This window comes from Mesocricetus auratus, unplaced genomic scaffold, assembly GCF_017639785.1.
Source record: "Mesocricetus auratus isolate SY011 unplaced genomic scaffold, BCM_Maur_2.0 Super-Scaffold_100013, whole genome shotgun sequence".
Taxonomy (NCBI): Eukaryota; Metazoa; Chordata; class Mammalia; order Rodentia; family Cricetidae; genus Mesocricetus; species Mesocricetus auratus.
This window is the reverse complement of record NW_024429196.1, coordinates 1,998,538-2,011,700: the sequence shown is the minus strand read 5'-3', so window position 1 is coordinate 2,011,700 and position 13,163 is coordinate 1,998,538. Positions and strand designations below refer to the sequence as shown.

The 13,163-nt window shown below is 46.4% G+C and overlaps 1 protein-coding gene across 1 annotated transcript; it reads left to right on the top strand.

Moving 5' to 3' along the window:
- On the top strand, positions 1-3,408 carry Gjd4 (gap junction protein delta 4). The gene is made up of 2 exons (XM_005083448.3): positions 1-383; positions 1,957-3,408. The coding sequence occupies exons 1-2, from the start codon at positions 320-322 to the stop codon at positions 2,973-2,975; spliced, it is 1,083 nt and encodes a 360-aa protein (XP_005083505.1). The 5' UTR covers positions 1-319; the 3' UTR covers positions 2,976-3,408.
- Positions 3,409-13,163: the final 9,755 nt, after the last annotated feature.

Genomic DNA, 13,163 nt, shown 5'->3' with positions numbered 1-13,163 from the left:
ACTTTCCTGATGGAGACATGCAAACACAGCTACAAGCCTGGAATGTCCTGTGAGGGTAAGAATAGCCTCACAGAGAGACGACTCCTGCTCAAGGCCCTGCAGTTGTCAGGAGTGTCTCATTGGCAAACAGCTTAGAGCCGGATCAGTGTGGAGACAGGAGACCTGACCTCCCAGGCCTAGGAGCACATCTTTCTTTCCACAGCGTGGTGCCCACCTTGAAGTCTGATGTAGAAAAAAAACTATTGATTTTTTTTAATATCCTTGGAGTACACAGACCTCTCAACCCTCCAGCAGCCCAGGCCCGTGGCTGTCTGCAAGCATGGAGAACTTGGACTTGGTGGGGTTCCTCATTATCACCTTAAACTGCAACATGACCATTGTGGGTGAGTCTTGGGGAGGAAAAAAACTCCCAAATTTTGTTCTGGTTTTGTTGCCATATGCAGATTGTCTTTTCAAAAATTTAATCCCAATTTTCAGTTTGTCTGACCCACTCCCAAAAGTAAGATCAGTGATCACTCTTGGTGTGGGGTTCCTGGCTAACCCTAAGCAAGGGTCGTACCTTGCTCCCATCAACATGGGAAGATGTATGGAGGGCAGCATCAGTCTCAGGCAAGATCTGTTCTCCTGGCATTTGGGGTTGGAGTTTAAAAGCAGAAGCAGGTGGACAAGAAAATAGTGCTTCTGTTGTGACTCCTCATCGACCTTTTTAGGTTTTATCTTTGGAGATTATGGTATAAATATGACTAATTTCTCTTAAGCACTCTAACACAGATCCCAAGTTTAAATTAGTTGTTTGTAGTCTTGGGGATAGGGTTCAGGGTCTCCCTCAGGCGTGAGGTGCTGATACACTGAGGCCAGGGGATCACACACTGAGCTGTGTCCCCCGCCTCTAGTGTCATAGTATCACACTGAGCTTTGTCCCCCACCCTTAGTGACATAGTAGCATTCTTTCCCCAGAGCTCAGGCTGAGGCTGGGGTTGAACTTCTGACCCACTCCTGTCAGAGCTTTCCAAGAGCTGGGTTGCAGTCTTGCGTGATCATATATTACCTTAGCTATTCTTTTAACAAGAGAATAATAAAGATGCCCGAGATTGACTTCAGGGAGGCACGGTTGTCTGAAAAAAGAATGGAGAAAAGATCAAGGTTTGCCTGATGTGAGGTTGATAGTTTTTTCATTCTTATGTTGTAGAATTTGAGTAAATAAACCTGGTGTTGAAAGGTTAAATCCATGACTTCATCACCTGCTGATGCCTCTCTCTGAGCTTGACTGCCTTTACAAATGATAAGAGCTGTTTCTTTTTTTTTCTTTTTGTTCATTCACAGTTAACGTCATTAATACACTGACTGGACTAAGGGGAAAGGAATCTGGAAATACTAGAAAAGGGAGTGTTCTTAAAGACATTCAAACTCAAGGACCCAGAGTCACGGCACTATGATTGATGGGTGTCCTATAGGCTGGCATCATAAATAAGGGAGACATTGAAATTACCACCTTCTTTTTGCTCAGCGTGATGAAGGAAATATACTAAGGTCCTTTAAAAAGCTAAGTCCCCAAGAAGGGTGAAATAGAATCACATCGTAGGTTTGCTCAGCCGAAATGCCCTCTGGAGCTTTCAGTCCAGGCCATGCAAAGTATCTTTAGTTCATGATGCACTTCACAGATCTGCTCATGGGAAAGATCTCACGTGAACTTCAGGGCTGTTCCTGAAGGGTTGGTAGTGGGGTTCAGTGGTAGAGTACTTTCCTAGCATAGAATGCAACAGGTTCTGGTTTTGATCCTTGCTACCACCAGTGCGTGCGCACGCGCGTGTGTGCACGTGCTCGTGCACGTGTGTAAATAGTTGCCCCTATTTATCTGCGTGCTACTGATTTCCCAGGATGTAGCAGTTAAGCTGCTGTGTGGAGGCAGCCTTCTGAACCTTGGACACTGATACTTGGACACTTGCTCTCGCCTAGGCATGCTCTGGCTGGTCGTGGCGGTCCTGCTGCGGATGCTGGTGGTGGTCTTGGCAGGATCCCCTATCTACCAGGACGAACAGGAGAGGTTTGTTTGCAATACCCTGCAGCCAGGATGTGCCAACGTTTGCTACGACTTCTTCTCCCCAGTGTCGCCACTGCGGTTCTGGCTGGTGCAAAGCCTGGCGCTGCTCTTGCCTTCGGTGGTCTTTGGAGCCTATGCCCTGCATCGGGGCGCGAAGCTGGCTGCAGAGGGAGCCTGCAGACCACAGGTGCCTGACCTGTCCTCTGCCTACCTGGTGCACCTGCTGCTGCGCACACTGTTGGAGGCCGGGCTGGCCTCCCTGCACTACTGGCTCTTTGGCTTCTCTGTGCCCAACCGAGTTTCTTGCTCGCGCGTGCCCTGCTCAGGGGCTGTGGACTGCTACGTGTCGCGGCCCACGGAGAAGTCCCTTCTGATGCTGTTCGTGTGGGCCGTGAGCGCGCTATCCTTCCTGCTCAGTTTGGCCGACCTAGTTTGCAGCCTGCGGAGGACACGGGGGACCACGCAGCGGGTGAAGGGCGAGGCCAGACAAGTCTGCGAAGTCCCCACACTCCCCCCTGGTCTCTTACAGGGCCCTCAGGGCTGTCATAGTCAGGGTCAGGTGGACCGTGAAGGCGGGCAGGAGGAGCAGGGTGTGCCTGAGTTGCCCAGCTTGTGGACAGCAGGGCAGGGCAGCAACAGCCAAGCTGGTCAGGCCAGTGTGTTAGGGCGGGCCGAGCATTCAGACCAAGATGATAGCGAGGCTGCTTCCTCAGCTGGCGACAGGTTGGCGGTGGCTCACACAGAGCATTTCAGATCCCACAGAGAGACTTCTCCGGATCTGGGAGTCAAAAGCACCCGGTCAAGTGAGCTCCCCTTGGCCACCCAGAGCCACTTGGCCAGAGCCTGTTCAACAAGCCAGCCTCATGCTCCTGGTTGGCTAGCTACCTCGGGCAGCGCCCCCCACCTGAGAACCAAAAAGTCCGAATGGGTGTGAAGACAGTCATGCAGAGCCCACAAACCCTTTCTCCAACACCTCACTGCCCTCTGCATTGTGACAGGCAGGACGGTGCAGAGGTCCCTTCATCTCATATTTGATGAGACTGTTTTAGGTTTAACTAGAGATTTGATCTCCTTGGTGTAGAGTCCATGGAAAATTACACAACACTATTCTAGGAACCCGAGGTGAAGATGCCCCTGCTAACTCGCCTTCTGTTAATCTGCCTGCTTGTGCAGACCTCCCCCTACACCTACCCACTTATAGTAGCTTTTATTAAACTGCCTAGTTAAGCAAAACCTCCCTCTGCAGCTGCACAGCAAAATACCAAGATTCCGTTTTTGCCTTTAAAAACTTCTTGCCCTAAAAACTCAGTGCTACACTTGGGTCCCAAATACCTGCGTAGTCTCAGCCGGCTGTAATAAAGACTTTAAACTGGCTCCCCACTGTGTCTGCGTGGTCATCTCTGGTGGGACAGGCTGTGCCTGGGAAGCCAAAATCCTACAGAGAGTGATCAGAACCTGAGATTGGCTCCACAAAGACAGCAGGAACTGCAGCCACTGGGTGGGTGCCACAAGAAGGCGATGCTGTAAACAAGGAATCAAAGCTCCCATCCCACTGTCGTCCACTGCTTCCCAGCTCCCTTCACTCTCCCGAACTTCAGTTTTCTCCTTTGAGCGACGAGAGACCTAGACTAGAGTGTTCTCTGTTGCTTTTTAGATTGTAGACTCCGACGAAGTATAGCCATCAGTTATGCTAACATACTAAGAGTTGAAACTTGTCTTTCCATCTTGCTAACTACCCAGCATAGGCTGAGCTATAATAACGAAAAAGGCTGTGTTGCTGTAACAAAATACTAGAGCCTAAATTATAAAGAAAACAAATGAATTTTTTTATAGCAACAGAGATTGGGATTTCCAAGATTGGACTAGAGAAGTCCTTTTAGCTGTTTCATAATGCAACAGGGAATTCCATGGAGAGGCAGAATGAACAGTGGGCCAACTTATGTCTTCCTTTTCTTTTAAAAGATTCCTATTTATTATTAAGTACATGGTGTGTGTATGTGTGTGTGTGTGTGCATGCATGTGTTTGCTTGTGTGCTCATGTGTATGTGTGTGTGTGTTTGTGTGTGTGCATGTGTCTGTATGCATGTGTGTGTATGTACCACAATGTGCTTGTGAAGGTTACAGGGAGTCAGTTCTCTTTTTCTACTGTGTATTTATTCCAGGGGTTGAACTCAGGTTGTCGGACCGAATCACAAGAACTTTGACCTGCTAAGTCATTTCAGGTCTTCTCTTATTTTTATTTTTATAATTTTATTTTTTTCAGGTATTCTCTTCTTAAAAAGCCATTAATACCATCATGAGGTCTCACCCTCTGAATATCACCTAATTCCAACCGCCTCCCCAAGGCCCTGTCTCCAGACACCATTAACACAAGAATTTTGTCATTACCTTTCCAATACATGATGATTGTGGTTGTTTTGCTGTGTTAACATGTCTGTGAAGGTCACCCTGAAGCTCACAGGAGGAGGCACCACACCTTCCCTGTGATCGACCACACTGCAGCTCTCAATGGTTTCCAAGCCAGGAAAGATCTCACAGTAGTTGTAAAAGCATGCACAAACCAGACCAAAGCCCAGGATGAGGATCACAGATGGACACCAAGTCCCACTCCCAGTCATAGAGCTCTGGTCAACTGTTTGTTCCTGGGAGAGGAAGAATCAGATTCTGCAAGAGTCTAGCATCTGGTCCATCAGCCACGCTCCCGTGGAAGGTTGCACATCCAAGAGTGTTTGTACGGTACAAATGAGTCTTGTGGCAGGGAGACAGAAAGTTTGGTGACTGTGGGGATAAGCCTGGCCAAAAGGCACTGTATGAAATTCTCAAAGAACTAATAACATTTAAAAAAGGCTTTTAAAAAATGTATGAGGGGACAAAGGGGGAAAAGTCTTAGACTTTATCCAACGGAGCCCCGGGTAGTGCCTTATCGATCACTGACCAGAGTTCCATCTATCTGCTCACATGGAACAGCAAGAGGGGCTCATAGGTCCACTTGGAGTGGCACTGTATTGTCTATTTACACACTCTGTCCAGAACTTCATCTTAACTGCCAGAGGCCAGGCTGAGAAGGGTGGTGGGGAATCCAGAGGGACAATTAGCTGGTGTATGTCTCAGGCAGGATTGTTTCTGGACACTTGCTTCCAAAGAAGCATTAAACAGATCCCTGTGATCAACATAATGGGCTCCGAACAGTCTCTGATGGGTTCCTTGTGCTCAGAACAGTCACATATTTGACTTTAAAAAGGTTTTTGGGATGAGTCAGGTTTACACTGGGGGAATCTGGTGCCCTTTCTTTCAGAAATGAAAAAGTGGGCATGGTGATGCATGCCTTTAATGCCAGCACTCAGGAGGCAGAGGCAGATGGCAGAATCTCTATCAGTTCACGAGCATCAATGGGAGTATGCATAGAAAGCAGTCTGTGGATAGCCAAGGAAACGGTACTTGTGCACTCAGTAGGTACCTCGCTCTCAGATGCAGTGATTGATCTATACTGGGAACTTCTTTCAAGTTTTCTGGGTGTAAATTCAGTTTCAGGAAAGACGAGCAGGGTGGCACAGTAAGGAAAGGAAAGGGAGGACCTCAGGACTGAAGTGTAAACCCTGTGACTCTCACTCCATGCCAACTCCGGGGCTGGCTTTGAAGGTCTCTGGTGAATCTTGCTGGCTGTGTAGGGGATATATTTGTTTCCCTGGGAATGAAGTGGATTTCAGCCACCCTCCTTGAATTTCAAGGATACATGCAAATGTATCCTTGTGTGTATATGTCCCTGACTCTATGCCCATGCGTATGTATGCAAGTGTGGTTTTCTTGTTCCCAACATCTGTCTGTACAGTAATCCCTTCCTTGGGGAACTTTAAACTTGACCTTCAGCTCTATAGTTGGTCCCAGAGGGAGGTGAGATGCTAGGATTTCACAGTCTTACCAGTTGAATGGAGGTGAAATTCATTTTATGGAGAATTGAGAAAATTACAGTCAACGCCAATTGGGTATACCTCAGCATCAAGGATTTGTCTACTGTGTGGGAGGACATATATTTGATCCCAAGCACTGACTAAAACCTACATTTTAGCTGGGCAGTGGTGGCGCACGCCTTTATTCCCAGCACTTGGGAGGCAGAGACAGGTGGATCTCTGTGAGTTCGAGGCTGGGCTGGACCGACAGCCTCAAAAACAATACAGAGAAACCCTGTCTCGTAAAAACCAAAAAAAAAAAAAAAAAACAAAAACCAAAAAACAAAAAAACAAAAAACTATATTTTAGTAGAAATTCTTTCCTTCTTTCCCAGATGGAGGAGCAGAGGGGTCTGAATGTGCCACTATCACATCTCTGGTTAGCATCTGCTTCTTTGACTGAAAGGTCCCAGGGGGTCATCGGTGTGTTACTGGGCATGTCTCTCAGGCTTGTCCTCACCCACACAGATTCACCAGTAGGCTAACAGACAAGACTTGAAAATCCGTGGAGTCAGAATACAGCAGCATCTAGGGCTCATTGGCTCCACATATAACTCTCCTTCTATTCATTTCTGTAAGTTTTAAAGCTCTTCACATGTCACAAACAGTCAGAAAACTGACGGGGGTGGGTGAAAGAGGAAGATGTTAACAGGACAGGGTAAGGCTTCCTAGTTTCCAGGGTTGCTCCCAGTCTTACCAGCAGGGGGCTCTCTTGCACTATAATTAAGATCCAAGCGTTAAAGGCACCTAAATTAAAATGTGAATGTGTCTTCTTCACATTGATACATGGCTGCCCCTTTGTTTTATTTTCATCTTTATCTCCTCCCCTCACAGGAAGTAGGATTTAGGAATTCTCTACAATCCGTCTGGGAAGTCCTATTAGATTGATTCTAGACAACAATATGGTCGGGGCTTGGGACTGAACAACCTAGTCTCATAGGAAGGAGCTTATTGAACAAGGCAAGAGATCGTCTTCGTGGGTTTGAGATGCAGCTCCTACTTTTGAGTTTCTTCCTTTGAGTTTTCTCAAATGCATCTGACATGTCCCCCGCTTCCCACATAAACTAAAGAAGCTTGGCTTGAGAACCAAACCTGCAATATAAATGACCACCAAGACAGATGGTAGTCAGATGCTACAGATGGGTAGCTAATACGCAGGTTAGTTAGTGCAATGGGTGGATGTGTGGGAAAACAGGTGAACAGGGAGCTGCACAGTGATAAGCAGCTTCGCCCTGCACCGATGCCCCTGACTCAGTGACAAATAAAAGGCAGATCACTGCTTTGTTGATTTGGCCCTAGTTACAATAGCCCAAAGGTGAGAGAAGCCCAAAAACTCACCCAAAGACAGCAGGATAAGGATAGCGGGAAGTATGTATAAACAGAATATTACTCTTCAGCCTTTAAAAGGGAGGCAAAGGCCTGGGGAACTAGCTCAGTTTGTAAACCGTTGGCCGAGAAAGCATCAGTTCAATATCCAGAACCAACAGAAAGAATCTGGACATGGTGGTGTGTGCTTGTAACCCTAGTGTTTGGGAGGCAGAGAAGCAGTTCCCAGTATATGGACCAATGAAAGAACCTGCCTCAAAAAACAAGGTTGGAAACACATGAGTAATGATCCTGGAGGCTGACCCTTGGTCTCCTCACACACATGTACATGGATACACACACATGCTTACGCAGGAGGGACTAAGACTTGTATCATGGAGCAACTAAACCTTGAAGGCATCATGCTAAGTTAAATAAGCCAGTTGCACAAAAACAAAGATAATCCCACTTACATGAAGTCATCCAGTTCATAGAACTGAATGACTGTCGAGGCTGGGTGGTAAGCGGGTGGAAACTCCACTATGAGGGTGGAACACTCATTTTATAAGAAGAAGCTGTTCATTGAGCCCACCCTCAAGAATGTGTGCTCCACAGAAGTTAGCTCTTAAAAGTAGCCCCGTCAAAGTGTGGGTACACACCTGTAACTCCAGCACTCAGGTGAAGGCAGTATCACCAAAAGCTCCAGGATAGCCTGTGCTACACAGGAATCTTAAGATGTAAAAGTCTATGGTGTACTTAAAAAGACACAATAAAAAGTAAAGCAACCAGGTATGGCGGTACACATCTTTATCCCAGGCAGAAGTTGAAACCCCAGTTCCAGGCCACCTAGGGCTACATAGTGAGACTCTGTCTCAAAAAAGAAAAACAAACAAACAAATGTGTGGAAGTATTTTTGCAGTAAGTAGGGGTTTTGTTAACGATTGTTTGTTTTGAGACAGTGTCCCTGAAACCCAGACTAGCCTCACTATGGAACTAAAAATAGCTTTTAACACTCCATCTTCCTTTCTCAGCTTCCTATAGTCTGGAATTACAGGGTGGCACCATCACTGTTCCCGCCTTGTTTGTCACCTATGCCCCCCCCCAGTATAACCAGAACTTATTAATCACCCAAGCTGGCTTTCAACTCTCAACCCTTGGGGATTCTACCTCCTGGGACACTACAATTATATCACAGCACCCCCCCTGAATATAATTGTAGAAGAGCTCTTTTAATTTAATTTTGTTCTCGTTTTGGGGGGACTGATCTCGAGCATGCTGGGAAGTGCTGGGTTGTGGCAATACACCAGCAGGCGATAGTTCTTTAGGATGGTAATTAGGAGTTCCAAGAAGGCACTGTTCTGCAGGTTTCATTTGTACTAGAATTAAGCCCTCGCAGCTGCCCTGCAAATCAAGAACTGATTTATCCTTCAGAAGGAAATGGGGCAGGGCAGACTAGACAATAGACAGAGTGGCCCAGTATCTGTACCACAACACCCTTATTTCCCAGCCTCTCTGCAGTTAACTGAAGAGTAGTAAAATCAGTCCAGTGAAAATGATATTTGTGAAAACGTTTTCAGCGATTGTTGAATGACATACTTTTCCTGAAGAGAAGAAACAGGTAGGTTCTATTGACCAAGAAAAGGAACTCAAGACAGACCATGGTTAAAGTTTAATTAGATAAACCCTGGATTTTTATTGGGGTTATTAAAAGGAGCTTGGGCTGTGATGTCCATGGCCTGTGGTGCACCCCCCAAGGCCACATGGATACCCAGGGGCTACACTGCATCCTGTGGCCATGTGGGTGTCTGAGGTCTATGTTACCTCTGGGGTCATGGTGTTGTCTGGTCCAGGCCTGCTGTCTATGGCCATATCTGAGTCTGTGGCCCAACAGCAGGTAGGGTCTGGGCTGATGTCTGTGTCTCCTGATACCACCAAAGGCAATGCTGATGTCAGGGTTCTGGGCCACTCCCTGTGGCCATATTGGTGTTCTAGGGCTTTGATGCTATAGAGGACATGCCAATCTGAGTGACCTGCACAGTTGCATAGGACCAGGCCTGGGCCGCTATTGTGGGCCATGTCTGAGTCTGTGGCCCAACAGCAGCCAGGGTTTGGGCTGATGTTCATGGCTCATGTTACCTCAGCACGCGTGTGTGTGTGTGTGTGTGTGTGTGTGTGTGTGTGTGTGGTGTCATAGGAAACATGCACGCTGAAATCTGAGGGCTATGTTGTGCCAGCCCTGTCTCTCACTGGCCCTGGGACCTTGACCCTCACTGAATACTACAACAGGAGAGCTGGCAACACCTCCTACACATGGGAGAGCTGACCTAGCACTCAGGAGAGATGGCCCCACCCACATCCTGGGCCTGAGGGGATGGTCCCAATGGCCCACACCCACATCCTGGGCCTTGGGTTTGCCTACCCTAACAGTTGCCCCATCTCTGATCTGCTGGAGTGCATGAAGGAACTGGTCTTGTGAAATGATAACCGCAGGATTTCCATGACTCCAGGCAAACAACAGGATATCCAAGAAGAGTTTTGATGAGGGCCCAGTGATGGTGGTGTACCAGAAACCAGAGTCCTTGAACTAGACCAATGACTCATTACAATGAATATCTGCGGGTGGGGATGATTGGACAAAAGGTATACTACCTGACACAATGCAGCTCCTGGTGCCACCAGGGTGAATGGAGAGGTGGTGGAAAGACGGAGGGAGAGGCAGGTTTTTTTGCTTGTTTTGTTTTGAATTATTTTTTGAGGGGGCACGCTGCAGGGGTGAGGGTGGATACGGAGGGACTGGGAGGGGAGTGGGATTGGGGTGCATGAGGCGAATTTCCAAAGAATCAATAGAGAATTGTGTTTTTAAAACAGGAAGATGGCATCACAGAATCTCAACCAGGGGTTCCCAGCACAGCTTGCGGGCAGCTCCAGAGCCACAGAGTCTCGCTGGTCAGCATCTCCTTCTACAGCAGCTGTTCACTCTTTTTTATACTGCTGGGAATAGGCGCTATTTGTTTTCTCAACTGTGGGGGAGTTTCCCTTCCCTCCTGGGGGAGAGTTTTAATTCAGACGAACATTGATTAGCGTGTTGTTTCAGGTCAACAGCAACAACAACAACCACCACATAAACAAAACAAAAACCATGCACTTCTAATCCCAGCACTTGGGAGGGGAAGGAAGGTGAGCACAGGTGCTTAGAGGCCCTGGGCTTGCTGTACAGACAGATTAAACTACTTGGAGAATTTCAGGCTAATAAGAGACTCCGTTAAAAAAAAATGTCCCAAAGACCCAAGCCTGAGCCCCTGAGGCTATCCACTCTCCTCACCCAAATGCACAGAAACAACAAACAGCCCAGGGTGTTTATTTTTACTAAAATATTCTTATTTGACACCTAGTAATAACATATTTACAGGGTTCAGTGTGCTATACAATATGTAATTATCAAATCGGGTTGTTGCTGTACCTATGGCTGCCTTGGTCTAATTTCTGTTACTGTAACAAGTACCTGATACAAACCAGCGCATAGTAAGAAAGTTTGTTTGGTTCCCAGTTTTGAAGACATCAACCTGTCATGGATTGCCTCTGCTACGTTGGGCCTGTGGTGAGGTCATGGTAGAGACATGTGGCTGAGTAGACACACTTACCCTTAGTAGGGAAGCAAAGGAGAAACTGGGCCCCATGGTCTTCCAAAGGGGCACTCCAATGACCTCAAGGCTTGTAGTAGTCTGCCACTTCCCAACAGTACTATAGTGGAGACCAGACCTTTAACACATGGGCCTTTGGGGACTATTTAAAGCCCAAGCTATTGTGGTCAGTTTAAGCATCAAGTGTCTCTTGTTGGAGACTTCTAAGATCCTCTCTTTAGTGACATCAAATACTCAGTTAATTGCTGTCACAGTAGCCTGTGACATTAGCAGATAGCAGTGTCTCAAAAAGCCTGCATCCCACTGGTGTCTTTCTCGCACAGAACTAGGGTGAAGTACAGCAATTAAGATCTCTAAGCATGCATGCGAGGCAGCTAGCAATATGCCAGGGTTGGTTACAAGAGTAAGCTGAGCCTCGCTTTCTGGAACTTCGATAAAGAACTCAGAACGAATGGATTTCTGCACTTTACAGAGCGTTTCCCTGTCATTACGGAGCTGTGATGACATTCCAGTGTCAGGTGTGACAGAGAAGTGATGACCCCCCACTCACAGCTGGTTTTGTTCCTGACACTGGAGAGTCATGTCCTTCCCAGGGCACAGCGCTGGCTGTCACTTTTAGTTCAGCTAGTTTTAGTAAATATACATTTACTAAACAAAAATCGATAATTATTACTTCTACTAATTAACATTAAAATTGTGTTTTACTCATAGGGTCATAAGTTTAGCAAAAGTTACAAACCATGTGCCCTCTGTATATAATTCTTTGTTTTATTACAGGTGAGAAATATTGTAATTCATACCTTCTCTGAATAGTGAACAGTGACAGTGAGGCCTAAAATTCCATCTTTCTACCAGATGGGGGCACTCCTGTTTTCTTCCAAAATTTACCTCTCAGAAGTAGAAGAAAAAAAGGGGTAAGAAAGGTGTGTGTATGAGAAATGTGATCAAAATATATTACTTACATGAATGAAAATGTAATAATGAAACAAAGTATTATTAATATATACAATAAATAAAGTTTTCTTTTTAGTGACAGGAAAACTATTACCATTCTAAGCGCCGATTATTTTTTCTTTTTTCATTCTTGAAAATGGTTCTAACTGTGTAGTTCTAATTGGCCTGGAGCTCACTATGTAGACAAGGATGGCCTTGAATCCACAGAAATCCATCTGTCTGTACCTCTTGAGTGCTGGGACCAATGGCGTGCACCAATACACTCAGCTGATAATCTCTATTTATGCATATTTATTTTATTTGAGATGATGATATATTCAATCATACCTAATGATTTTCATCAGTAGTTTTAAAAAAATGTTTACTTTTCAAATAGAGTCCCTAAAATCAATCTCTAAATCTATTAGTCTGGGATACAGCTTGGGCACGAGTGGGATATTTTGATTTTCTGTTTGTTTTGAGAAAGGACGCCCTTTAACTTCTGATCCCCTTGACTCTACCTCCTGGGTGCTGGGGTTACAGACATATGCTGACGTCAAACCAGATCTTTGTGTATGTTAGACAAGCGCTCTACAAACAGAGCTATGTCCCCAGCCATGGTTTTTGTCTTTTGAACATCCTACTCTCGACTCGGTCCTCTGACTCTGGGGACTATGTGCCACCTCCATGGGCTTTGGCATCAGCAGTTTAAGAAAAAAAAAAAAACACTCCAAAGACTCTGACAAGTGAGCAGAAATAGAAACTACCACTGGGGCATGGTGTGATTAGGAACAGGTTTTATGGAAGCAAAACTACAGACACTGGTTTTCTAATCTAGTGTATAATTCCCTAGAGGATTAAATAAAGTAATGTAAACAAAGGCTGTCCCAGAGACTTGCCAAGCCATCCACAGTTAACTCTTTAGTTCACACTCATCCCACCTGTGTGCTGGGCCTCAGTACTTTATCTTCAATCTCTTGCTCTCCTATCCTTCTCTGGCTAGCGCCTGTCCTTTCCAGGTATCACCTTTCTCTCAGATCACTTCCGGGGCTATAGCTGCATGGCCGCCTGCTCCAGCTGTTTCCTGTGTGTTGGCTTCCCAGGCCCTTCTGCTTCACCTCCCAAACCTCCAGCACCAGGGAGGAGGGGCTGGTCATTGCTGCCTTCGCTGGCCCACCGAGGCACTTTCTGAAAGGCCCACAGCTCTGCTGGCTGGGGCAGTCTTTTCCATATCTGGCCTTTGTCCCCAGTGAGGTCTCCATTGGGAACGACAGGATGACTGTGATCATGAGTTATG

Coding starts and splice junctions, on each gene's coding strand:
- Gjd4 (XM_005083448.3), top strand. CDS start 320: ATGGAGAACTTGGACTTGGTGGGGTTCCTCATTATCACCTTAAACTGC. Junction 384..1,956: donor CTGCAACATGACCATTGTGG/GTGAGTCTTGGG, acceptor GCTCTCGCCTAG/GCATGCTCTGGCTGGTCGTG.